This window comes from Zootermopsis nevadensis, unplaced genomic scaffold (genome assembly GCF_977971745.1).
Source record: "Zootermopsis nevadensis isolate Lab colony 2312 unplaced genomic scaffold, Znev_1.0 Znev_ptg000003l, whole genome shotgun sequence".
In the NCBI taxonomy this organism is placed as follows: Eukaryota; Metazoa; Arthropoda; class Insecta; order Blattodea; family Termopsidae; genus Zootermopsis; species Zootermopsis nevadensis.
The window spans coordinates 2,289,294-2,309,596 of NW_028259135.1; the positions used below are offsets into that span (position 1 = coordinate 2,289,294).

Sequence of the window (20,303 nt, forward strand, 5' to 3'; positions counted from 1 at the left end):
CCCATTTGCAGTCAAATAAATAATAATAAAATAATAATAAATAAATAAATAAAGTAAACTGTTAACCTGGAAGTTAAAATTTAACCAGCAGCTCCATAATATGGCGATTTGAATCCCATATTCTCATATGATAAAGGTTAGATCTTTGAAGCCAAAGCTATCTAAATTGTATCTAATAATTCAAGATGACAGGAGATGGACAGATAAGGCTCAGTGTATACCTCAGAGAAAAAAAAAACACTTCTGCATTACAAAGATCATCTGGTTAATGCTGTTTAATGAAATTATAGTTGTTTATTTTTTCTGAAAATTATATCCTGTAGTGGGCAGTGAATTTGTTGACTGAATATCAACTCTCCAAAGAACACCCTGCAGCACAGTTATGTATGAAAAGAAAACGTGCAAGACACAAAGCTGTAGAAATATTACATACTGTGTTTTTGTTACAGTTTCCGTGACTTCTACCAACTGTCACCAGAGAAGTTTCAAAACAAAACAAATGGTATTACTCCCAGACGGTGGTTGTTGCTCTGCAATCCTTCCTTGGCTGATCTCATCGCAGAGGTAATTTGAAAGTTCCATTGTGACCCAGAATGATAAGCTAACTGTGTCATACAATGTATAAAATGAAGCTTTCGCGGCAACTGATGTTGATGAAAGACTCTTGGGTTATGAGCCTTGTCAGGTGGCTGAATGATGAATAAACCAGATCTTCAAGTAAACCATAAATAATAGATATAAGTTGGATTATTTCATGTCAAAATAATTTAAAATTCTGGACAAGTTGTTTTTCCCCCTGCCCCCTCCAGTTACTCCATTGTAAAAATGAGGGAGGCTAACCCATAATCTCTGTTTCTTTGTCTGGAATTGTGTAGCGACTCATCACGGAGATCCAACAGTTAGTCTAGTTTTAAAGTGGTGTTGTCACAGAAACCACAACTGCAGTGGTTAAAAGCTTACATTTCAGTTTGTCCATCAGGAATTGAGATCCATTTGTATTAGAGTTAATTAAATTACGAGAACTAATAACTGTTTGCAGAAAATTGGAGAGGACTGGATAGTGCATTTGGAACAGTTGCAGCAGCTGAAACAATTTGCAAAGGATGCAAACTTCCAAAGGGCCGTCCGGAAAGTAAAGCAGGAGAACAAACTGAAGTTGGCAGAACTTCTGCAAAAAGATTATGGTGTTAAGGTGAATCCAGCTTCTGTGTTTGATATACAGGTGAGTATAATAATGACATCCTACATACATCGGAGAACTGCACATAAAAAATCCTGCTGTTTCACATATTATAGTACAGATTTTCTTTTAATATCACAGTTTTGTTTCCGATGACCATGTATATCTATAGAAAGAAAGCATACGTTAGGACTGAAATAGTTGGGAAGGCAGGTTTTGCATGCCCTTTTACCAACACGTATAACAGATAACCGTGCCACGGTGGTCTAGCGGTTAGAAGGCTGGCCTTGTAATCCTGGGGTCTCGGGTTCGATTCCCGGCGGTGCCCGAATTTATAACTTGTGTTGGGCAAGGCCGTGGTCTAGGCAACACGGAGTTTTCCTCCGGGGGCTTCCCCGGTTTCTCCGTGGCATCCCAACAATTACTCCATTCACACACAGAAGAAGGCAATGGCAAACCACTTCTGGATCATCTGCCAAGAACGTATATGAACAGGTCCCAATCCAAGAAAAGGATCGAAGGATCCTGTTCATATGGACCTGTCATCAGACAGAACACTACAAATAAAAAATAACAGATGAGTGACTTCAGGTTCTGCTACATATGCAGCATGGCTGCCACAAAGTAGTGTTTAATGCGAATAATATGCTTTTTGTAAGTGCAGGTTAAACGAATACATGAGTACAAACGTCAGCTGCTCAACTGTTTGCATATCATCACACTGTATAACCGCATCAAGCGCAATCCTGCTGCCAGCTTCACGCCTCGTACTGTCATGATTGGAGGGAAGGTATGGAACTTGCTCAGCAAAACGGCTACTACACAGATGCCCTCTATTATAAATTAAACCTGATACTCAATTTAATATCTTTGGAGACTTAAAACAGTTAATAGGTTTCTTAACTTGACAGTTACTCATCATTTTTTTAGGCTGCTCCTGGATACTTCATGGCAAAGAAGATTATTAAGCTGATCTGCTCTGTTGGAAATGTTGTGAATAATGATCCAATTGTTGGAGACAAACTTAAAGTTATCTACTTGGAGAATTATCGTGTCACACTGGCAGAGAGGATCATACCAGCAGCAGACCTCAGTGAGCAGATATCTACTGCTGGCACAGAGGCTTCTGGTACTGGCAACATGAAATTCATGGTATGTTTTGAGGTTACTTTTGTTTCTGTTTAGCCATACTATTATTATTAAGTGTTCTGTCTTACGACAGGTCCATTGCTCTGCCCAAAAAAGAGCTCTCCAGTTTTCCCTATTCTCGGCTTCTCACTTTAATTCCTGGAACGTCATCTTCTTTCCTTGTTTAAGGTCGTCGGTTAGCTGTATCAGTCTTCTTCCCAGTCCTCGCTTTCCTTCAACCTGGCCTTCGGTGATATCACTCATTAATCCATTCCTTCTCATAATATGTCCCAGCCAGTTAGCTTTCCTTCGTGTAATCGCCTGCAGAATGCTTCTTTGCTCGTTGACTCTCAATACTTCTTCGTTGGTCACTCGATCCGTCCACCTGATCTTCTCTATTCTTCTCCAACACCACATTTCAAAACTCTCCAGCCATACTAATGGAAGCTAATTAATTATATCTCCTGTATGCAATTTTTAGTTAATTTATTTAATCAGATATAAAAATAAAAGATAACATTGGCTCACTGACTCATTCACCCATTATCAAATCACTGTACTTAATTATTTTAATACAAGAGATTGACGGGTTCTTTGTATGCTTCATCATTATGTTCAATATGTTACATTTTTAAAAGGAAATTCAGGCACAGAAGGTTAATTTATCAGAAAGACAGGCTTCAGTAAAATCTTGCTGTGATTTCTTTCTGTCCTCCCCATTTATTTATAATATTGTCACTAGTTGAATGGAGCTTTGACAATTGGTACACTTGATGGAGCCAATGTGGAAATGGCTGAGGAGATGGGTCAAGAAAACATCTTCATCTTTGGAATGACCGTGGAGGAAGTGGAGGATCTGAAACACCGTGGTTACAATGCTTATGACTACTACAACAGCAATCCAGAGATCAAGCAGTGTGTGGACCAGATTCAGAATGGCTTCTTCAGTCCTAGTAACCCAGATGAGTTCAGGGATGTGGCTGATGTCCTGCTCAAGTATGACAGGTTCTTCTTACTTGCAGACTTTGATGCTTACATCAAGTGCCAGAATAAAGTGAGCGAAGTCTATCAGGTATGTGACACTGCCATTGCCAGATATTTCAGTTTTATTAAATTTTGTCATCAAACCTTCTCCACATAAACTTCTAGTAAATGTAAGACTTGAGGTTCTCACAGCGGTGAGTATGAAGATATCCGTCTTCTGGGTTATTGCGCTGTGTAGTCTGGTCGATGTTAACCAACGTTTCAGAGGTCATACTGCCTCCGTCATCAGGGCGATGAATATGCCAATAGGGTGTGAGGAGCTGGATTTATAGGCCGGGAAGTGAAAGGTGTAGCCTGCCCCGAGCCAATGGTAGTACGTGGGCGAGAGTGGGAGAGAAAGTAGAGAGAGTAAATGCTATGTGAACTTTTAGACTTCTAGTACTAGGCTCAAAGAACAAGACATAGAAACAATAGTAAACTTCTTTCTGCTAAAATTAGGAGATTCTAATGAAATAAAGTACTTGTATATTAATTGCAATATTAATATTTTATATACATGCACACACTAGAGGCAGGCAGACATAGAAAGAGACAAACAGGTGACACTTAAAAAACTAGGACTCGTTGCTGCTTGAAAAATATTGCACCAAATGGTGTAAGCTGAATTTATACTGCACTTTCCCAGTGGTATAAACTGAGTCTCTCAAGTAAGTATTATAATATAGGAGCCTTTATAAATTTTGCATATTTTCATGTTTTTTTATGATTTCCAAGGGAGACTTTTCTTTGGCATTCTATTTTATCTGTATGTACCTGTCTGATACCTTACTCACTCTCTCATTCAACTATGGACAACTAAATGATCAATTTTTGTCAAAATCTCTGGGATCAGCATGCCATTACACACATCATCTCCAAGCTGTTTAACTTTGTAGCATCAATACCAGCATAATGGATGTGCAAATTTTTATATGGAAACAGTATTAGTGATATTCAGCAGAGGGCCCTTAAGTTTTATGATCTTTCATCTTTGAACAGTATGCAATTTTAATAAGATAATTTTTAGGAAAATGGCATGCTGATAACAGACAAATCATTGAAACTACTTTTCATGTCACATATGTATCTTCAGCTGTACCAGTTCAGATTCAGTCATAACTTTAACCAGTGCTTTCAGTTATTATCCACTATGATACTGTAAGCTTAACAGACAAATTTGCACTTAATTACACTATATATTCGCAGGACCAGTCCAAATGGGTTGAGATGGCAATTTATAATATTGCCTCATCTGGAAAATTCTCCAGTGATCGAACTATCGAAGAATATGCGCGGGAGATATGGGGCGTGGAGCCTAGCTGGGAGAAGTTGCCAGCACCACACGAACCTCGTGAAGAAGAGCCGGTTGCTAAGTAATGTAATTTAACTTCCTGTCCTACAGACAACTGGCTGCTAGCCTTGTCAAAATATAGTTTAGTCTACAGGCCTATTTGAAATGTTTCTTAAGTTTGGTCCAGAACAGTTCCAGGTGACAGACTTGTATCTTGATATCTCATCATGCATACTGTTGATGATCCAAACCAGTCAGTGATGATGAGTCATTATAGGCAATATGATATCTTTAATATTTTAACATGCAAATTAGGTGGGAAAGGAAAGCACACTCGCTTAATCCCTTCGTTGTTATAATAAAACAATTATCTACACTGCATCTTCACAAAAATAAATTGTTTAATATTCTTTTGTTCAACACAACATGAAAAAAAAATGGTATTAGAACCTGGGAAAATTATATTACAGGATGAATACATACTTTCAGTAATACTGAAAGGGGTAATGCTTTCCACTCCTACATTTACGCTGTGCCAAAGTTTCAGATGAACTCCAAAGTCAATATATGTCAACAGATTTCTATATTCAGTTGCCATTTCATATTGGATTAGATGTTTTCTGTATAGGACTAATTCCTCTGTGACAATTGAACGTAGCCAGTTTCAGTTTTCATATTCCCTTTGGAAGTATGGAAAGTACATGACATACCCTCCTCAGTCAGATGACACTAGCCTGTATATAGAATCTGTTGCATTATTCGTAGGATCAGTGGGCACAAACTCTTGCACTGCTCTGTGCTGTTTTTTTATAATCTGGAGTTGCAAACAGTGTGGAGAATATTTAGGCCTGGTTTGTTCTTATTAGTATCTTCCAATCACAGTTTTGTTTTATTAACTATTCACATTACTGCCCACAGTTAACCTTTCATATTAATATATATAATAAAAGGATTGCATGGTTTGTTCCCCCAGTACACAGGTTCATCAAATGAGTTCATAACCCAACTATTTCAACATTTCATTGCTCAAATTGCACCAGGGAAGCAAAATGCCATTTGTCTTTTGTATGCACATTTGTTAAAGACTTTGCAATGTATAAAGTATAATCAGATGTGAAAGGCAAGCATTAAATGAGATGAATCTGGTATAACTATGAATAATAACTTGATTTACACTAACAAAAATATAATTTCAGAATAAACAATTTAGTTTTCTGCAGAAGGAAACCACAGGCAGTAATGCTGTTTTCTGTTGTCTTTTGAAAGCCAAATTTAGCATGAGAATATATTTTATTCTTATGGGCACGTTCTCTTTCTCATGGTAGACAGAGGCTTTCAAATGAAGAAAATTGGATAAATGGTAAAGGCCAGCATGTCGAGTCCAATCTGTCACAGTATTTCCCAAACATTGGTCACAGAAGATACTGTAGAATCCCATCCCAAACCTTAGGGCATAGAACATGGCAGTCTGTTATGGTGCATTCTTTAGCTATCACAGCTCTCTACCAATTTTACAGCATAGAATATGGTGATCTAATTATAGTGCTTAAATGAATTATAAGAATATTAACTTCTTCAGCTGCTACAGGTTAAATTCTCAGACCTGTTCTAATTTGGAATTAAATCTGAAATAAAAGAATTGTTTACTTCAGGGATTCTCAACCTATTTCAGACTTGGGGCCACATTAACTTTTTTTCCGCCTGAATCAGTATGATAGTTTATTATAAGTGCTTCTAAATTATGACTCCCTTTTCAGACCAATTTACATATTACTCGGTAATTTCCATAAACAAAATTAGCCATTACTGAGATAACGCCACTGTTTTTGCATAATTAATTTTCAGTAGCAGGTTTCATTTCTATCGTGATTCATATGTATCTCTCTGAATGTTCAGTTCATCATAAGTATTTTAAGAATATTACTACTAGTCCCTATGCTATGCAAGTAAACTGTTAGTTTTAAAACATTAATTCTTGTTAACTTTGACTTCAAAAAACTAAAATTTTCATCAACACAAATATGAACTATTCTTTTCTTTTTCATAATATGATGATTACTTAGAGTTTTTATAATAAAATATATCGTCATTGTCATCATCATCATCATCAAGATCATCATGTCGCATTACCTTCTTTTCATTTCCAAGACACTTTGATGTAGGTAAATGGCCCTCTTGCATTTCCGCACCACTACTTTCTAACTTAAATTCTATTTTCAGTCTAATATCATCAAATTTATCACTACTAGTGACTTTATCCATTACATCTTCAGAGAATTGCTGTCTATAAGAATCTGTTAATGAGTCCTCAATTTCTATGGATGTTTCTTCACTATCTACAGTATTTTTATTTTCAAAGACCACTGGTTTAACTGGATGTCTGAAATCTTCTCTTAAGATGTTTCTAGTCAGTGTGCTTTGTGATGAATTGTTCTTAAAACTTTTGTGCTTGTTAGTTTTGCTTGATTTCTGAGAAGTAACATTTTGATTACCACAAATTTTAAACATACCTTCCTTTTCTTTTTCACAAAACAAATGTCTAGGGTTTTTATAAAAAATATCATCATCTGATGATGAGTGTATTTCATTCGTAAGATCCTCTGACTGAGTTGACAGAATTCTTCCTTTTTCTGTTCTACTTATATTTAATTTAGATTTCATTTTAAATTTGTGAATGTTATCAGCTTTATCACTGCTAGCACCTTTCTTCATCTTATCTCCAGAGAATTGCTTTCTGTAAGAGTCTGTAAATGTGTCTTCATCACTACTATGACTGTCTAAAATGTCTTCTTTTTCAAAGAGTGCTGGTTTAACCAGGAATTTCTGAGCTTCTACAGAGGTAGTATTTCTAGTGAACATTCTTTGTGATGAATTTTGGACTTTGTTAGTTTTATTCAATTTTGGCAAAGTAAATTTTTCTTTTTCACAAATACTACCTGTTGTTTCCTTTCCTTTTTCATCAAATAATGAACGTTTGTGGGTTTTATCAGATATACAATCTTCGTTTTCACCATGGTTTCGTCTTCCAGTCGTCCTTCGTGTAGCAAACATACATTCATTTCTGTCACGCCCTGAATTAAAGAAACTGTTTGATATTTTTGTATGCTTTTCTTTTTTATGCAAAACATTTTCCTTGTTTGGGTTTTCATCATCTATTATGTGATATTCAGTTTTGGTATTATCTGAATCATGTAAGTGGTTTGATAATTTTGCTCCCTTACATTTGGATGACACATTTTCCTTTTGTAAACAACCCCCATCATCACTAAATATATGTTTATAACCATCTGCTATGTCTTCATTTTTACCATGCTCTGAACAAATTTTGTTTGATGTTGCTCCACTTTGGACCCTGGTTGGGTTATCACTGTCAGTTTTAGAAAAACTTGATCCAGTTAAATAATCTGATGTTTCTCGTTTCCTTTTACTTTTGGTTAAGACAAATCCCTTTCTTGTGATTTCGCCGTCATCTGCTTTATTATCTTCATATTCAGCACATTCTGATCCAAGTGAATGGTTTGAAGACCTTGTTAGTTTTCTCTTTGTAGTTAAAACATGCGACTGTTCTGGGTTTTTACCATCATCTGTCATGGTGTTTCCAATTCTGTCATGCCCTAATTCAACTGAAAGATGTGGTGTTTCTGTTACACTGTGATGACTGCCATCTCCAACCATTGTCCTTACACTCTTGCACTCCTCAGACTTACCTCTAAGTCCTGATATATTATTATAATTTGTACTTCTAGGAGAAAGGTTTTGTGTATTTAAAGAAAATATTTTATTTATGTTGCTCTCTCTTTCATGATGCAATGACGAGTGTTGTGGGGGTCTATAACAAAATATATCATCATCATCATCATCAGGCATTACAGCTTCATTTTCATCGTACTCTGAAAGAAGTGAAGGATTTGTCTCTCTTTTACTGTTCATCTCAAAACCATGATCTTCATCATAAGAGTTACAATGATTAAATTTTATCTTATCTGTTCCAAATCGCAGCAACTTATTTGAATGTTTTGGGGATTCTTTGTTACTCTTATTTGTAATAGACATGTTCTGTGATATAGAATTGGATATTTTATCATAACTATTATTTGCTCTCTCCTCTTTTTCAGATTGTAATGATGTATACTGTTCAACATCCTTTAATCTATTTCCATTCACTGTATCACTTTCTTCTTCTTCTTCTTCCTGTTGGTCACCTGTCAGTTCATAGGACTTATTATCCCTGCTATTGCCTTGTGTCTCACTTATATAACTGGGATGATGTTGACTGACATCTAAGTTTATTTTGTTTCTTTGATCTGCAAACACTGAATTTCTCTTAGAACAAACGTAGATGTGACCTGTCCTTCCTGCAAGGGAAAATTAAACATATAATAATAATATTGCATAATATATATACACACACATACAATGGACAAGTCCGAAATACCACTTTTACAGACTCCTGCTTTGTGATCAGGTCCCAGGTACAAATCTCAGCCCAAGATCAGCTATTGCAAATGGCAGGTTTTATGGTTTTCCCCATTCCCTTAATGAAAATTCCATAATATTATCTCAAATTAGGCCATTACAGCTTTCTTCCATATCCTTTGCAATTCACTATTAATTAATCATTTGTCATCTGATGCTGAGTAGTCTGAGCTACTGACAGTGTTATAAAATAAACCACAAATAAATACATTTATGGTTTATTTAATGATGCTTTCAGTAGCTTAGATTATATAGCATAAACAGTAAGATATCCAGACAGTGTACAGAGCCAGAGTGTATATTTGAGTTGACAGGAGGATTTAAAGAAGTCAACTTATATTCAGCTGATGATTGGACAGTATGCTTACCCTCACTGTGTGTAACTTGTCGACCTCCTCTATCTTTCTCCTTATAATTTTCTTGTAGATTTTCCAATTTCTTTCTGATTTCTGGCAGAAAATGCTCATATTTGCAGGATAAAAGTGGATTGAACATAATGGTAGAAGCATCCTCCAAACTATAAACAACAGAGCCCTCATCTGAGGTAGGAAGATCAACACATTTCGAAGAAAGAATTTCTTGACCTTTAATTTGTATACAACTTTCTACAGGCTCTGGAGTCTGAAGAATTTCCTTTCTTGAAGTTTCACTTTGTTCACAGTGTTGTTCTCTTGCAACTGGGACTCTCACATCTTCATAAGTTAGAACGTCAGTCCCCGAAGTCTGGTCCTTTCTGCCATTCCCCAGAACTTGTACTCCTATAGACTCTAAACTTTCTTTTTCTTCATCTTCATCTGAAAGTTGTTCCTCCGTTGACAATGAACTATGGTCAAGATCTTTCAGAGTTCCCTCTGCCATATACAACAAGACTTGTTTACCAATAGTCAGAAGTTTATTCTTTCTTAAAATTGAGCTACCACTGTAGTCCCCTAGATTCTCTTCTGTTCTAGACGTTAGAGCATCATCCATTCTTATGGTTGGTCTGGTATAACAATTTTCAACATGCTCTTCTATCATAGCCACTCTGGCATCACTGACACTTGATAGTATCTTTCCACTCCTTGGAGTTTGGCTGTTATTAAACTTTTCTGCATTTATTCGTTTTTGTGATGTTGGGGTGTCTATATGATTAAGCTGCAGACTTTTCTTTCTCATATCATTCTCATTCATATTAATTTCTCTTCTAGATGTTAAAGCTTTTTTATCACAAAACAAAACTGTGCTCACAGTTGTGTCTGTATCACAGCCTTCAAGTGTCTTTTGTAACTTACAGCCTAACACTGGCTTTTCCATCACTGAAACTGGGTACATATTACAGTTTTCATCACTCTTTTCTGTGTCAGACGAAAGATTTTGCTCACTTTGTGTTCTGATATCCATAAGTGTTTCTTTTTTGCAAACAGGGATATCTTTTACAATAGATGTACTACTCTTATGATTTTCCAGGGTTGTTTCTTTCCTTAGTACAGAGGTATATTTGTCAGAATGATGAAGATCTTCTCCATTTCTTAGCATTAGAATCTTTTCACAGTGTTTTAGAATTAATTTCTCGGGCAATGGGTTGTCTTTATCACCAGATATGGCATTTTTCTTACTCATAACTGGGCTTTTGTTATAGCTGATAAAACAGCCAGTCAAATTAGAATCCTTTATTGTCCTTGAATGTTTCTTATTTGTAATCAGAGTTTTAGATTCTGAATCTGGATTCTTGCTGCAGTTCTCCTGCCTTAATAATCTCTTTCGCTTTTTAGGTTGCTTTTCTTGTTTCATAAATTTCACCAGATTAAGTTCATCAAGTGTTTGGTCCTTTTCAGAAGTCCCAGACATAATGTCCAGATTCCTAACATCTTTTATAACAGCCTTTCCACTTGTAATATATTCTTGAACACGACTATTTATATCAGGAAAAGAATTACACAGCGGTGATTCTCTCCCTGAAGCAGGTAAATCTGTTTCCACTTGTTCACTGTGAGTAGGGGATATATTATCAGAAGAGTCAGATAACGGGTGATGTACAGAAGTATTGACCCAATGCTGAACTGAATCCATTGTCTTTCTATATTTATGTCTATTTTCCCATGATTCATCTGCAACCAAAATTATTAAACATTATTAGAACTATAAAATAAGCAAACAAACAAACAAACTATTAACACTATAAAAAAGACACTAGTGCCATACGCGTTTCAACCTCAAGAGGTCATCATCAGTGGCAACGGAAATTAATTAATTAATTTAATCAAAATGGTTTAAAATTGGTCTAAATATGATTTAGAAAACAAATCATGAAGTGGAATTATTTTACAAAAGCATACACTAGATGTTGGTTTCACAGGAGTTGGACTCTGCACTTAGCTATTGATCTGATGGTCCGGTGGCCATAGCTGGTCTGCGGCGAGCTGTTGTTGTGTCGTCCGTACCTGTGAACTCCAACGAAGCGTGGGTGTTACTGCCAGTTTTCGAATGTGTGGCAGTAACACCCACGCTTCGTTGGAGTTCACAAGTACGGACGACGCAACAACAGCTCTGAAAGGAGGCCCTATGCTCCACTTAGGAGTTACAGGAACTATCTATCTCTCTATCTCTCTCAGCACCAAATGCAGGTGAATGGTCAGTTCTGCATTCCAGAGAATTTACTTCTGGAGAGTAACTCCATTATCCATTGGAAAGCAGATGTGAGCCCATCAGTACCTGTGTTAAACAGAAACCTATCTGAAGTGATGAAGAAGTCTAGATCCTCTGGGGTTCTGTTATAATGTATTTAGTCCATCTGACAGGACATCACTGTTTCTTCTGCATACTTATGTACAAAATAAGGTTAATTTTTCAGTAAATGGAATGAATGATTCATAGACAAATTATGGCAATCTTCTTGAAGGGTAGAACCAAACAATGTAAACTAACCTGGCAATTCAATATGTGTATTTTGTGACACCATTTCTTTGCAAGAGGTTGATAAACTCTGGATGTCATGATCTCCAATCTTGTTTATTTGTATGCTTTTATGACTGAGAATGCTTTTTTCCTGAAGAGCAATCAAGAATGGACATGATATTAAAAAATGTCCATATATTCTAGACCTCAGCAATAAATGGTGATGAGTGGTCAGTTTCATGCTTTGCTCCTAGAGAAAAAAAACCCTTGTATATACTGGATAGGAGGATTAACTGGCCCTACAACCACTTTGGATAAGGTGAAGAGGAAAATCTTGTCCCTTCCTGGAATCATATTTCAGTCACCCATTTCATAGCAGGCCACTTTAACCAAGTCATACAGGAACGGGAAACTTGAATACTGGTACTGTGAGGCTAGCTAGGGATTTAACACTTTAGCAGTATTCTGATGTGACTGCTAGCTGGACTGGATGTAAACCATGATGCTATAAAGTTATACTAGCTCACTGCAATATCCTCGTGATAGTGTGAAGGTAAAATATTTTTAAAGCGGAGAGAATCAATGGGGTTTGCAAAATTATGAGACATACAAGTTACTTTACAATCATTTTACTGATCTCCAAATCATCAATGTAACATGTTGGTGTAGCATTAATGCCTCTGACTTGCATTCAGGAAGTCTGAATCACCAGAATGACATGAAATTTAGCAACTTCTACAGCAGATGCTTATCATCAAAATATATTGAGTAGTTGTGAGATTAAATACAATACATGTTGCATAAGGTATAATAAAGTTATTGGTGTTTTAAATGTTGTAAGTTTAAAACACAAATGATACAAATATTCATGTGAACAAATCAATTGTATCCACTTATATTCTACAAACACTACAGAAATGTTACCATTTAAAGACACAAACTTCAATCAGAATATCCAGTGCTATGCAAGAGTTACCAGAATGCTTCGTTTTACTTAATAACACCACAAGACAACCCTCTGTGCCTAAGGTAAGTAGTGAAAAGGGCTGACATTCAAATATTTTCGATCACATAACAAAAACAACCAAAAAACATCAGCCAGATTATATAGCAGAAATGTCTCACCAATGCAGTCAAACTGCATTCTTACCATCTGTGTATACTTCTCTTGCATTTTCTTCCATAACAACTCCCGCCTCAAGAGCATTCTTTCAGAAGGTCTTAAAGGTATTCCTGAACAACCTCTACCAACCCGTCTGGAAACAATTTCAGTATCTTATTGACTACAAAAAATTATCAAAATTTATTGAGATTCAAGGCATGAAAACATAACTGTTTACATCGAAGGGTGCATTACTGAAGATGAACACATGCCATACAAGAAGTCACCATGTATCTCAGTTACTTGGTGGCATATACTTTATCAGTGGCAATTTTTGGTCATAACACTGCAAAAGCAAAATATTATTGGCCAATTATTATCTACATTTGGAGAGAGTTCTTGGTTTTGCATTAGATTTATGGGGGTCAGCTAATTTTTACGGTTCTGATAACATTATCAAAATGAATATGTAAACATACCTTCCTGCTGCTGATATCACACTTGCATCCAAAGTAGAAGACATTGTGTATTTATTCAGACTTATTTAGTGTAGAACAGTGTCTTCCTTAATCTCTTACAAGTGTGTGTCTATTGTGTACATAAATTCGACACCATAACCAACAAATTTTAATCAGTCATATATACATAGGCGAAGGCCACGAACGTATTGACGGGAGCTATTTCATTTTTATTGCTTTCTTGGTTGGTGATCATGTGCTGATGCTTTGGGGCTTATGTGATTAATATTTTGTTATTTATTATGAATGTTTTTATTATTACCATTATGGGATAATATAATAACCGTTGGCATGATGGTATTTTCTGTGCTACTATCTACATGTACTACAACACAGCACTGCTATAAACTTGATAAATTTTTAGATTTTGGTACATGAAATCGTTCTATACTTAATTTAACAAAGTAATGATATTTGTTTTTGTTACACACTATTTTGTGGAAACGTTGCACTGAATCTGTGGTGGCGATGCTGAGTGTCGAAAACACTCATTTCTTGGTGTTTACCTTTCGCGACATGATACCAGCATTATTAGTAGTATCTGCCACCAATAGCGTTATTTTATTTTGAGGTTAAGGGGCTACTTGTAACTGAGTTTGATTGTTTTGTTCTCTTTTAAATGTTGAAGGTTGTTGTTATGTAGTGGGAAAGTGACGAAATATTAGATTTTTGGACATTCACGTCCAGCAACCGAGCTTGTGGGACTACTACGGCAAAGAACGTTGAAAACAAAACAAATGTGTTGCACTCGAACAAGTTCTCCATGAAATATCAGTGAGCGATTGAATATTAACGAATTCAAAGTTAAAATACATTCTATCAGGAACACATTCATTAACTGGTTAAGGAAAGTGGAGAAAAGTAAAAAGTCTGAGCTGAGACTAATGAGATGTACAAGCCTAGGATGCCGACGTCTGGCCTTGTTGATTTTTTTCTGAGGAGGATCATTTCTAAAAGGAGAAGTTTCACATATCTGGTACCCGGTACCTGAGGGCCTCATAGTCAACGTGGTATACGTTATCCTTCTTTGTAAGTGCTATAATTAGTGCATTAACCCATTAAAGCCGACGCTTATCAGACCTTTAAAACGCCAGTTCCTACTGCAAAGAAAATGCAAAATGTCTTTATTACAAAGATCAAATGGTTATCAGTGCCAAGGGAAATAATCACCGTATATTATGAGAATGGCATGGAAATCATAAATACATTTTTTAGATAACATTAAGAATTACTGAATATTAGCGCATGTGGTACACAAAGTTACTATTGGATTTTTATGGGTTAATATACTGTTGTGGTTGGACTGAGTAAAACCACAAAATACCTCAGTCACGATAGTTTGTTTTTTGGGTGGAGATTTGAATCTGGGACCTCCTGAATACTGAATGACATTTGGAAACCTGTGCTGTTATACCTACCCTTCAGTGTCAGGTCTTTTCTCCTCTCTTGAGAACTGCTGCCTTTTTACTGGACCGTTCTTTACTTTCCCACATGAAGAAAACAACCCTTGTTGAGAATCAAATCAAATTCAGCAGCAAATGAAAATATATTTCTGTGATATCATTAATACTGGTTTTTTTTGTTATAACTAGGGTGCTAGGTACATCTGTGTATCAGACTGTCCCTTATTTTAGGGTCTTTCCACATTTTTGGAGGAAGGTCTGCCAGAATATGATATGTGTTTCTGCTGTCTTAATACATAGAAAAGCAACCTAGGAGATATCTTTATTATTTATAACAGTTTCAATTCAAATGTATTGATTATATTTTATTCTGTCTGACCCATAACTAGCAATTTATTTATTGCATGTGATTTAAAAGTCTTGTGGACTTCATGTTGTCTATAACTTTTTGTAAGTGGCCATATTTCAGAGCTGCATGTTAATGCCAGGACACACATATCTGAAATATGTAGTTTTACAAAAGACATTGCTGAATGATATTTAATGTTGCTGTATTATTTTCATGTTAACATGTTAAACTTCTTGATCAATAACTTGTAATTGTGATGGTTCTAGTGAAATTATTTGTATATTATTTTGGTATATTATTATTATTTATTATTTTGTTATTCACTACTTGGGCATTTTTCTATAGCAGCTTAACGACATAAAAATGCTACCAAAAATGAAGACCTTTCATGTAGGATTTGAGGTTCTCATGATGGCAAGAATGAAGTTGGAGCCTCATAAACAAACTAAAGACACTTAATTGAACTGAAGTCTGAAATTAGTATTCAGATACCTGTAAAGAATTTTGGAAAGACAGCAATAGCTAGCTCTGGAGTTCCAGAGTAGTCAGTAAGAAGTGTGATTGCTGAGAGGCATAACATAGAGAGAGAGTATCATGTTGTATTTTTATACACAGCTTTTTGCGAGTAGCAATTGTTTACTCACGCTTTCCTCCATAGGTTTACGTTTCTCCATTTCCTTTTTAATCATTTCTTCTGTCGTTCTGCTGTATTGTATTTCATTCTTTAAATCGTCTTCAATAGATTTGCGAAATTTTGTCTCTTTTCTTAAAATCTTTTGTAGATATTCTCGTTGTTCTATACGTTGGTTTATCATTTCACGAAGAAGTGTACACTGTTCTTCTTCATCTTGCCACTTCCTATTAATTGTGTAGCTTCGTTGCATCTCGTTCTTTAGCTTTTCTTTTGTTAATTCTGATTGTTTTGTTTGTTTCTTCAAACGTTGTTGTAGAGACTCTAGAATTTTCTTATGTTGTTTTAGTTTATTTTTTATGTATTCATGATTGTCTGTCGTTCGGAGTTTCATACTCTTGTTTCCTAGATTCTCTCGTTCACCTTGGATTGCATTTGTGATTACATTTTTGGGCTGTAAATCTATCTTTGGATGGTCACTTCTAGGGCATGTCTGTTCTAGAATCTGCTCTTGGCCTCCTACGATCACCAACTGATGTTCATGACACTCACACACTCGCACATTTCCGTCACTAGTACTCACATTACCGGAACTACAGTTGTCTTCATTTCCGTTTACTTCCTTGTCTTGGATGTCTTCGGCGGTTAGGTCTAATATTCCAGTTAGTTCCTGTAGAAACATCCACTGGTCTTTCAGTTGATGAATTTCAGCTTCTAACATCACAGAGTTCTGATTCACATGCTCCATGAGTCGATTGTTTTATGTCAGTTCTTTTCCCAATCGACCCTGGGTATAGGTGCAGAGACCTTACTTTAAATTTCCATAAAAATTCTCATTGATTGACAGATGGATTAAACATATTATGGAATTACAATTCTTCTATTTGTATTTATCACATGACCGAATCTCGACTCTTCTGTTAGGTCCATTACGAAAGTCTTAGATGTCACTATTATGTTGTTGGTATTATACCTCTTGAAGCATTTTAATTTTGTTTTTGTTTATAATGATCATTGGCACAAACTCTCTTAAAATATCGATATTGCATGACTAAAGCACGATTTGTAGGACTATTTCTGGAGAAAATGTTGCGTATTTTCCTTGCAGCAAGACCATAAAAACACTGAGTAATTATACAGGTAAAATTAAAGGCATGTAACAGTATAGGGCTGAATAAAAGGTGGTGTATACAGAGCAGTTGTGAACAGTTCATGTAACTGAAGCTCTGTTTCAACAAATGCCTGCTAGCATGCTTTGTTATTGATCTAGTGTGGCAGGTTCCCATGGATACTATATGTTTACTACAAGGCATGTGAAAAGGAGGTAGTAAAATCGAAATTAGTAAAAGTACCAACTTTGTAACCTAATTCAATTAGTTGTGTTGGAAATCCCTGGGCTTCTGCCATCTCAGATTAGATCAAGGCCTTCAGATGACTGGGATTTCTCCTGAGAGGCTAGGCCACCCATGGGGCTACTTTCATTTCCATGGACTACACCCCCTGGGGACATCCCCAGATAATATCCACCACACCTTCTCCAAGTAACACGTTTTTGCTTTCATTCATGGTTTGGAGCCCAAAAGCTCCCAAATTTTGAATTAGCATGTTTAAAATATTGTTCAAATGCAGCAAGTAGGTTTTTATTGTAGTTGTCAAAGAGGTGGTAATTTATACATAAGGATATTTTGCAACATCACATTGAATGAGCCGTGGCTTAGCAGACCAGGTCAGATGAAGGTAATCTGTAAATTAACCTGATGGTCTGAAACATTAATTGTATTATGTAAAAGAAGTGATTTGATTGGTTGAAATTGTGGCCAAAGATGACCATTGTGTACATGAAGAGAGATTGACCTTAGAGTTCTTAAGTCATTAAATTAGAAATTGTGAATTCCTGTATTGTTGACAGTAGCAGTAAAATGTTTTAAAATACGTAATAGCGTCTTGCCTGTAAGGCAGAAAAGACACTGTTATGTCAGCCTGTGTTTGTAGGCACTGAAATCATTGAATATGCTTTATGTAAATCATCACGCTATATTCCACCGAAGATTTGGACCACCACAGTGCTTCTTCCTGATCTTAATTTAGTACTGATTTTAGAGATATTGTTGATAGGAATAGTCATTATTTGAATGCAAATTTTCTGTATTTGTCATTTTTAAGTTATCATATTTTAAAAATTTCATAACAGTGGACTTACATGTACTTTCCATGTTTGTTGACAGAAGATACCAATGCAGAAATTGCTTTGCAAAGTTATGAATGATGTCATCAAATTCAGGCTTTGAAAGTAACATTCCAGAGCTCCCACACAAAACACGTCAACTACATGAAGGTCACTGGTTTTGGACCACGGAAGAAGCATCCGTTGTTTCTTCCCTGCATTCCTACACCTTCCATGAGGAGTACTTGTGCTAAAGGTATGTGTCGTGTGAGATGTTTCTCACCATTACACTTCTGATCTCTTTGTTTATTGATCTGATACACTTAATAATTCCAGAGTAACTCATAATGTTATTTGGTATGGTGTAAATGTGCTGATATGTACAGCAATGTGGAAAATTTACGTATTTACAGTAATAGTGCCAGTTGTCCTACTCCAAATAATGTCATCTATAGATATAGATTTTTGAGACTTTCGCGGCGAGTACAATCAATAAAATCTTCTCGGGCAATCAGCTGCGTTAGTTGGTTAACATAGTAAACTGACAGGCGGCTTCCGAGGATCCAGTCACATCAGAACCCTGAAAATGGGGTCAAAGTTTGTTCCCAAAATGTCGGTTTGCTACGGTAACCAGCTAACACAGCTGATTGCCCAAGAAGATTTTATTCATCTATAGATATTATCTTTCTGTACTTAACATTAAGCTAGGCTCGGAGGTTCAGTCTACTGTGTTACCTCTGGGGCTGTTACCCTTGTTTTTTTATCAGGTTGTAACTGCTAAGATGAGAGAAACTCCAACATGAGTTTTTATAATCTTGAAATTAGACCTGTCCCTGGCTCTTATGCTTGCATCATTATCTAAAGCAGCCACTTCCCACTCCACCAGCAAATACAAATAAAACTGAATACCTATCTTAAAACTGAATTGATCGTGGTGTTTGTTGGTCATGCACCTTTAACCCTTTGAAGCTGAAATTCATATGATAATATTTAAGATTCATAAGATAGTGTAATTGCGTCATATTGTGAATATTATAACAATTATTTATTTTAATCCGTCTGATCACAATATTTAAAATTTCTTATAATTAAGATAATAAAATATCATTCATGTTCCGTATCGATTGATCGATTTACATTTCGGAACATTTACACAACATGTTTCAGTTTTTATAAAACCATCATCAGGTGTAAAATATATCTAAGAACTTAAAACTCAATTATGATTTCTGTAGTTTTTTGGTGATGTTTCATTACGTTTGTTTTTCCATTTTTGGGCGAAGGTGTTGTTTTTCTTAAATGTTATTAGATGTACATATCGGCCAAAGATGTAGGAGTGAGTGTCCCGATATGTCCAGAAGTACTAGTGTCTTCGAATAGGTGTGGGTCTTTGGCCGATATGTACATCTAATAACATTTAAGATTCAGTTTTTATCGCAAAGAAAACACTTCACCATTACAAAGATCAATTGGTTAATGTTGTTCAAGGAAATAATCCCTATTTACAGTCACAATCATACAAAACCCATGAATATAAAATGCAGTTATTGATTAGTTTTGTGGGTGGTACATATAGTTACCACTGGGCTTTAAAGGGTTAACATAGGAAAGTCAACACATTTCATTATCTGTCGATAAAAGTGTTTCAGAATCAAATACCAGTTAATTTGTTGCAGGTTTTTTATGTTATCAGTAGACGTAGATGCACCACCACATAACATGACATGTACAACTAAGCTTTAGCAAGTAATGCCACACTTAGTAGTGAATGTTTTTTTTATTGAGGCCAAGAATTGCTGGTTAATGCATTGAGGTAGCACAAATGGCCTTGAAATTGCACCTCTGTATTCCAGCAACATCTTGTTTGGATGAAAATTATGTGGATGTCTGTCCATGTCCGTCTTCTGCATTAACACAGGCTCCTTTATCCAATGGCTGCTGGACTACTTCACCATTGCCCTCATAAGCTGGAGAATGGTCTTTGTGCTTCCACCGTTATCTAAAAGCAGCTCACAAATTTCTGGGATATTTTTGGCACAATGAGGTGGTGTTTCTCCAATGAAATCTCTTCTGTTGACACTTGCCCCTCTTGTAAAAAGAATACTAATTTCTAGGCTTCTAGATTGTTCAGCAAACGTGCAGAGGTAACATCTTCTCTCCATCC

General features: G+C 35.9%; 2 protein-coding genes across 5 annotated transcripts in view; one reads left to right on the forward strand and one right to left on the reverse strand.

Annotated features, from left to right (window-relative positions):
• The window catches only part of Glyp (glycogen phosphorylase), a 21,520-nt gene extending 15,747 nt beyond the window's left edge, over positions 1–5,773 (forward strand). The window contains exons 10-15 of the mRNA XM_022073806.2: positions 450–564; positions 1,040–1,222; positions 1,845–1,970; positions 2,111–2,332; positions 3,051–3,380; positions 4,538–5,773. Coding sequence (XP_021929498.2) covers positions 450–564; positions 1,040–1,222; positions 1,845–1,970; positions 2,111–2,332; positions 3,051–3,380; positions 4,538–4,708 — 1,147 coding nt within the window. The 3' untranslated portion in view covers positions 4,709–5,773. The remainder of the gene's footprint in view (positions 1–449; positions 565–1,039; positions 1,223–1,844; positions 1,971–2,110; positions 2,333–3,050; positions 3,381–4,537) is intronic.
• LOC110834549 (uncharacterized) lies at positions 5,006–17,177 on the reverse strand. 4 transcript variants are annotated; one of them, XM_087358258.1, is made up of 5 exons: positions 15,989–16,121; positions 13,123–13,228; positions 12,003–12,123; positions 9,467–11,185; positions 5,006–8,977 (listed from the first exon to the last, which is right to left on the reverse strand). In XM_087358258.1, the coding sequence occupies exons 2-5, from the start codon at positions 13,177–13,179 to the stop codon at positions 6,678–6,680; spliced, it is 4,197 nt and encodes a 1,398-aa protein (XP_087214384.1). In that variant the 5' UTR covers positions 13,180–13,228; positions 15,989–16,121; the 3' UTR covers positions 5,006–6,677. The 4 variants fall into 4 exon arrangements, with proteins under 4 accessions (XP_087214384.1, XP_087214381.1, XP_087214376.1 ...); XM_087358255.1 differs by lacking the exon at positions 15,989–16,121 and adding an exon at positions 13,554–14,634; XM_087358250.1 differs by lacking the exon at positions 13,123–13,228 and having other exon boundaries at positions 15,989–17,177.
• Positions 17,178–20,303: the final 3,126 nt, after the last annotated feature.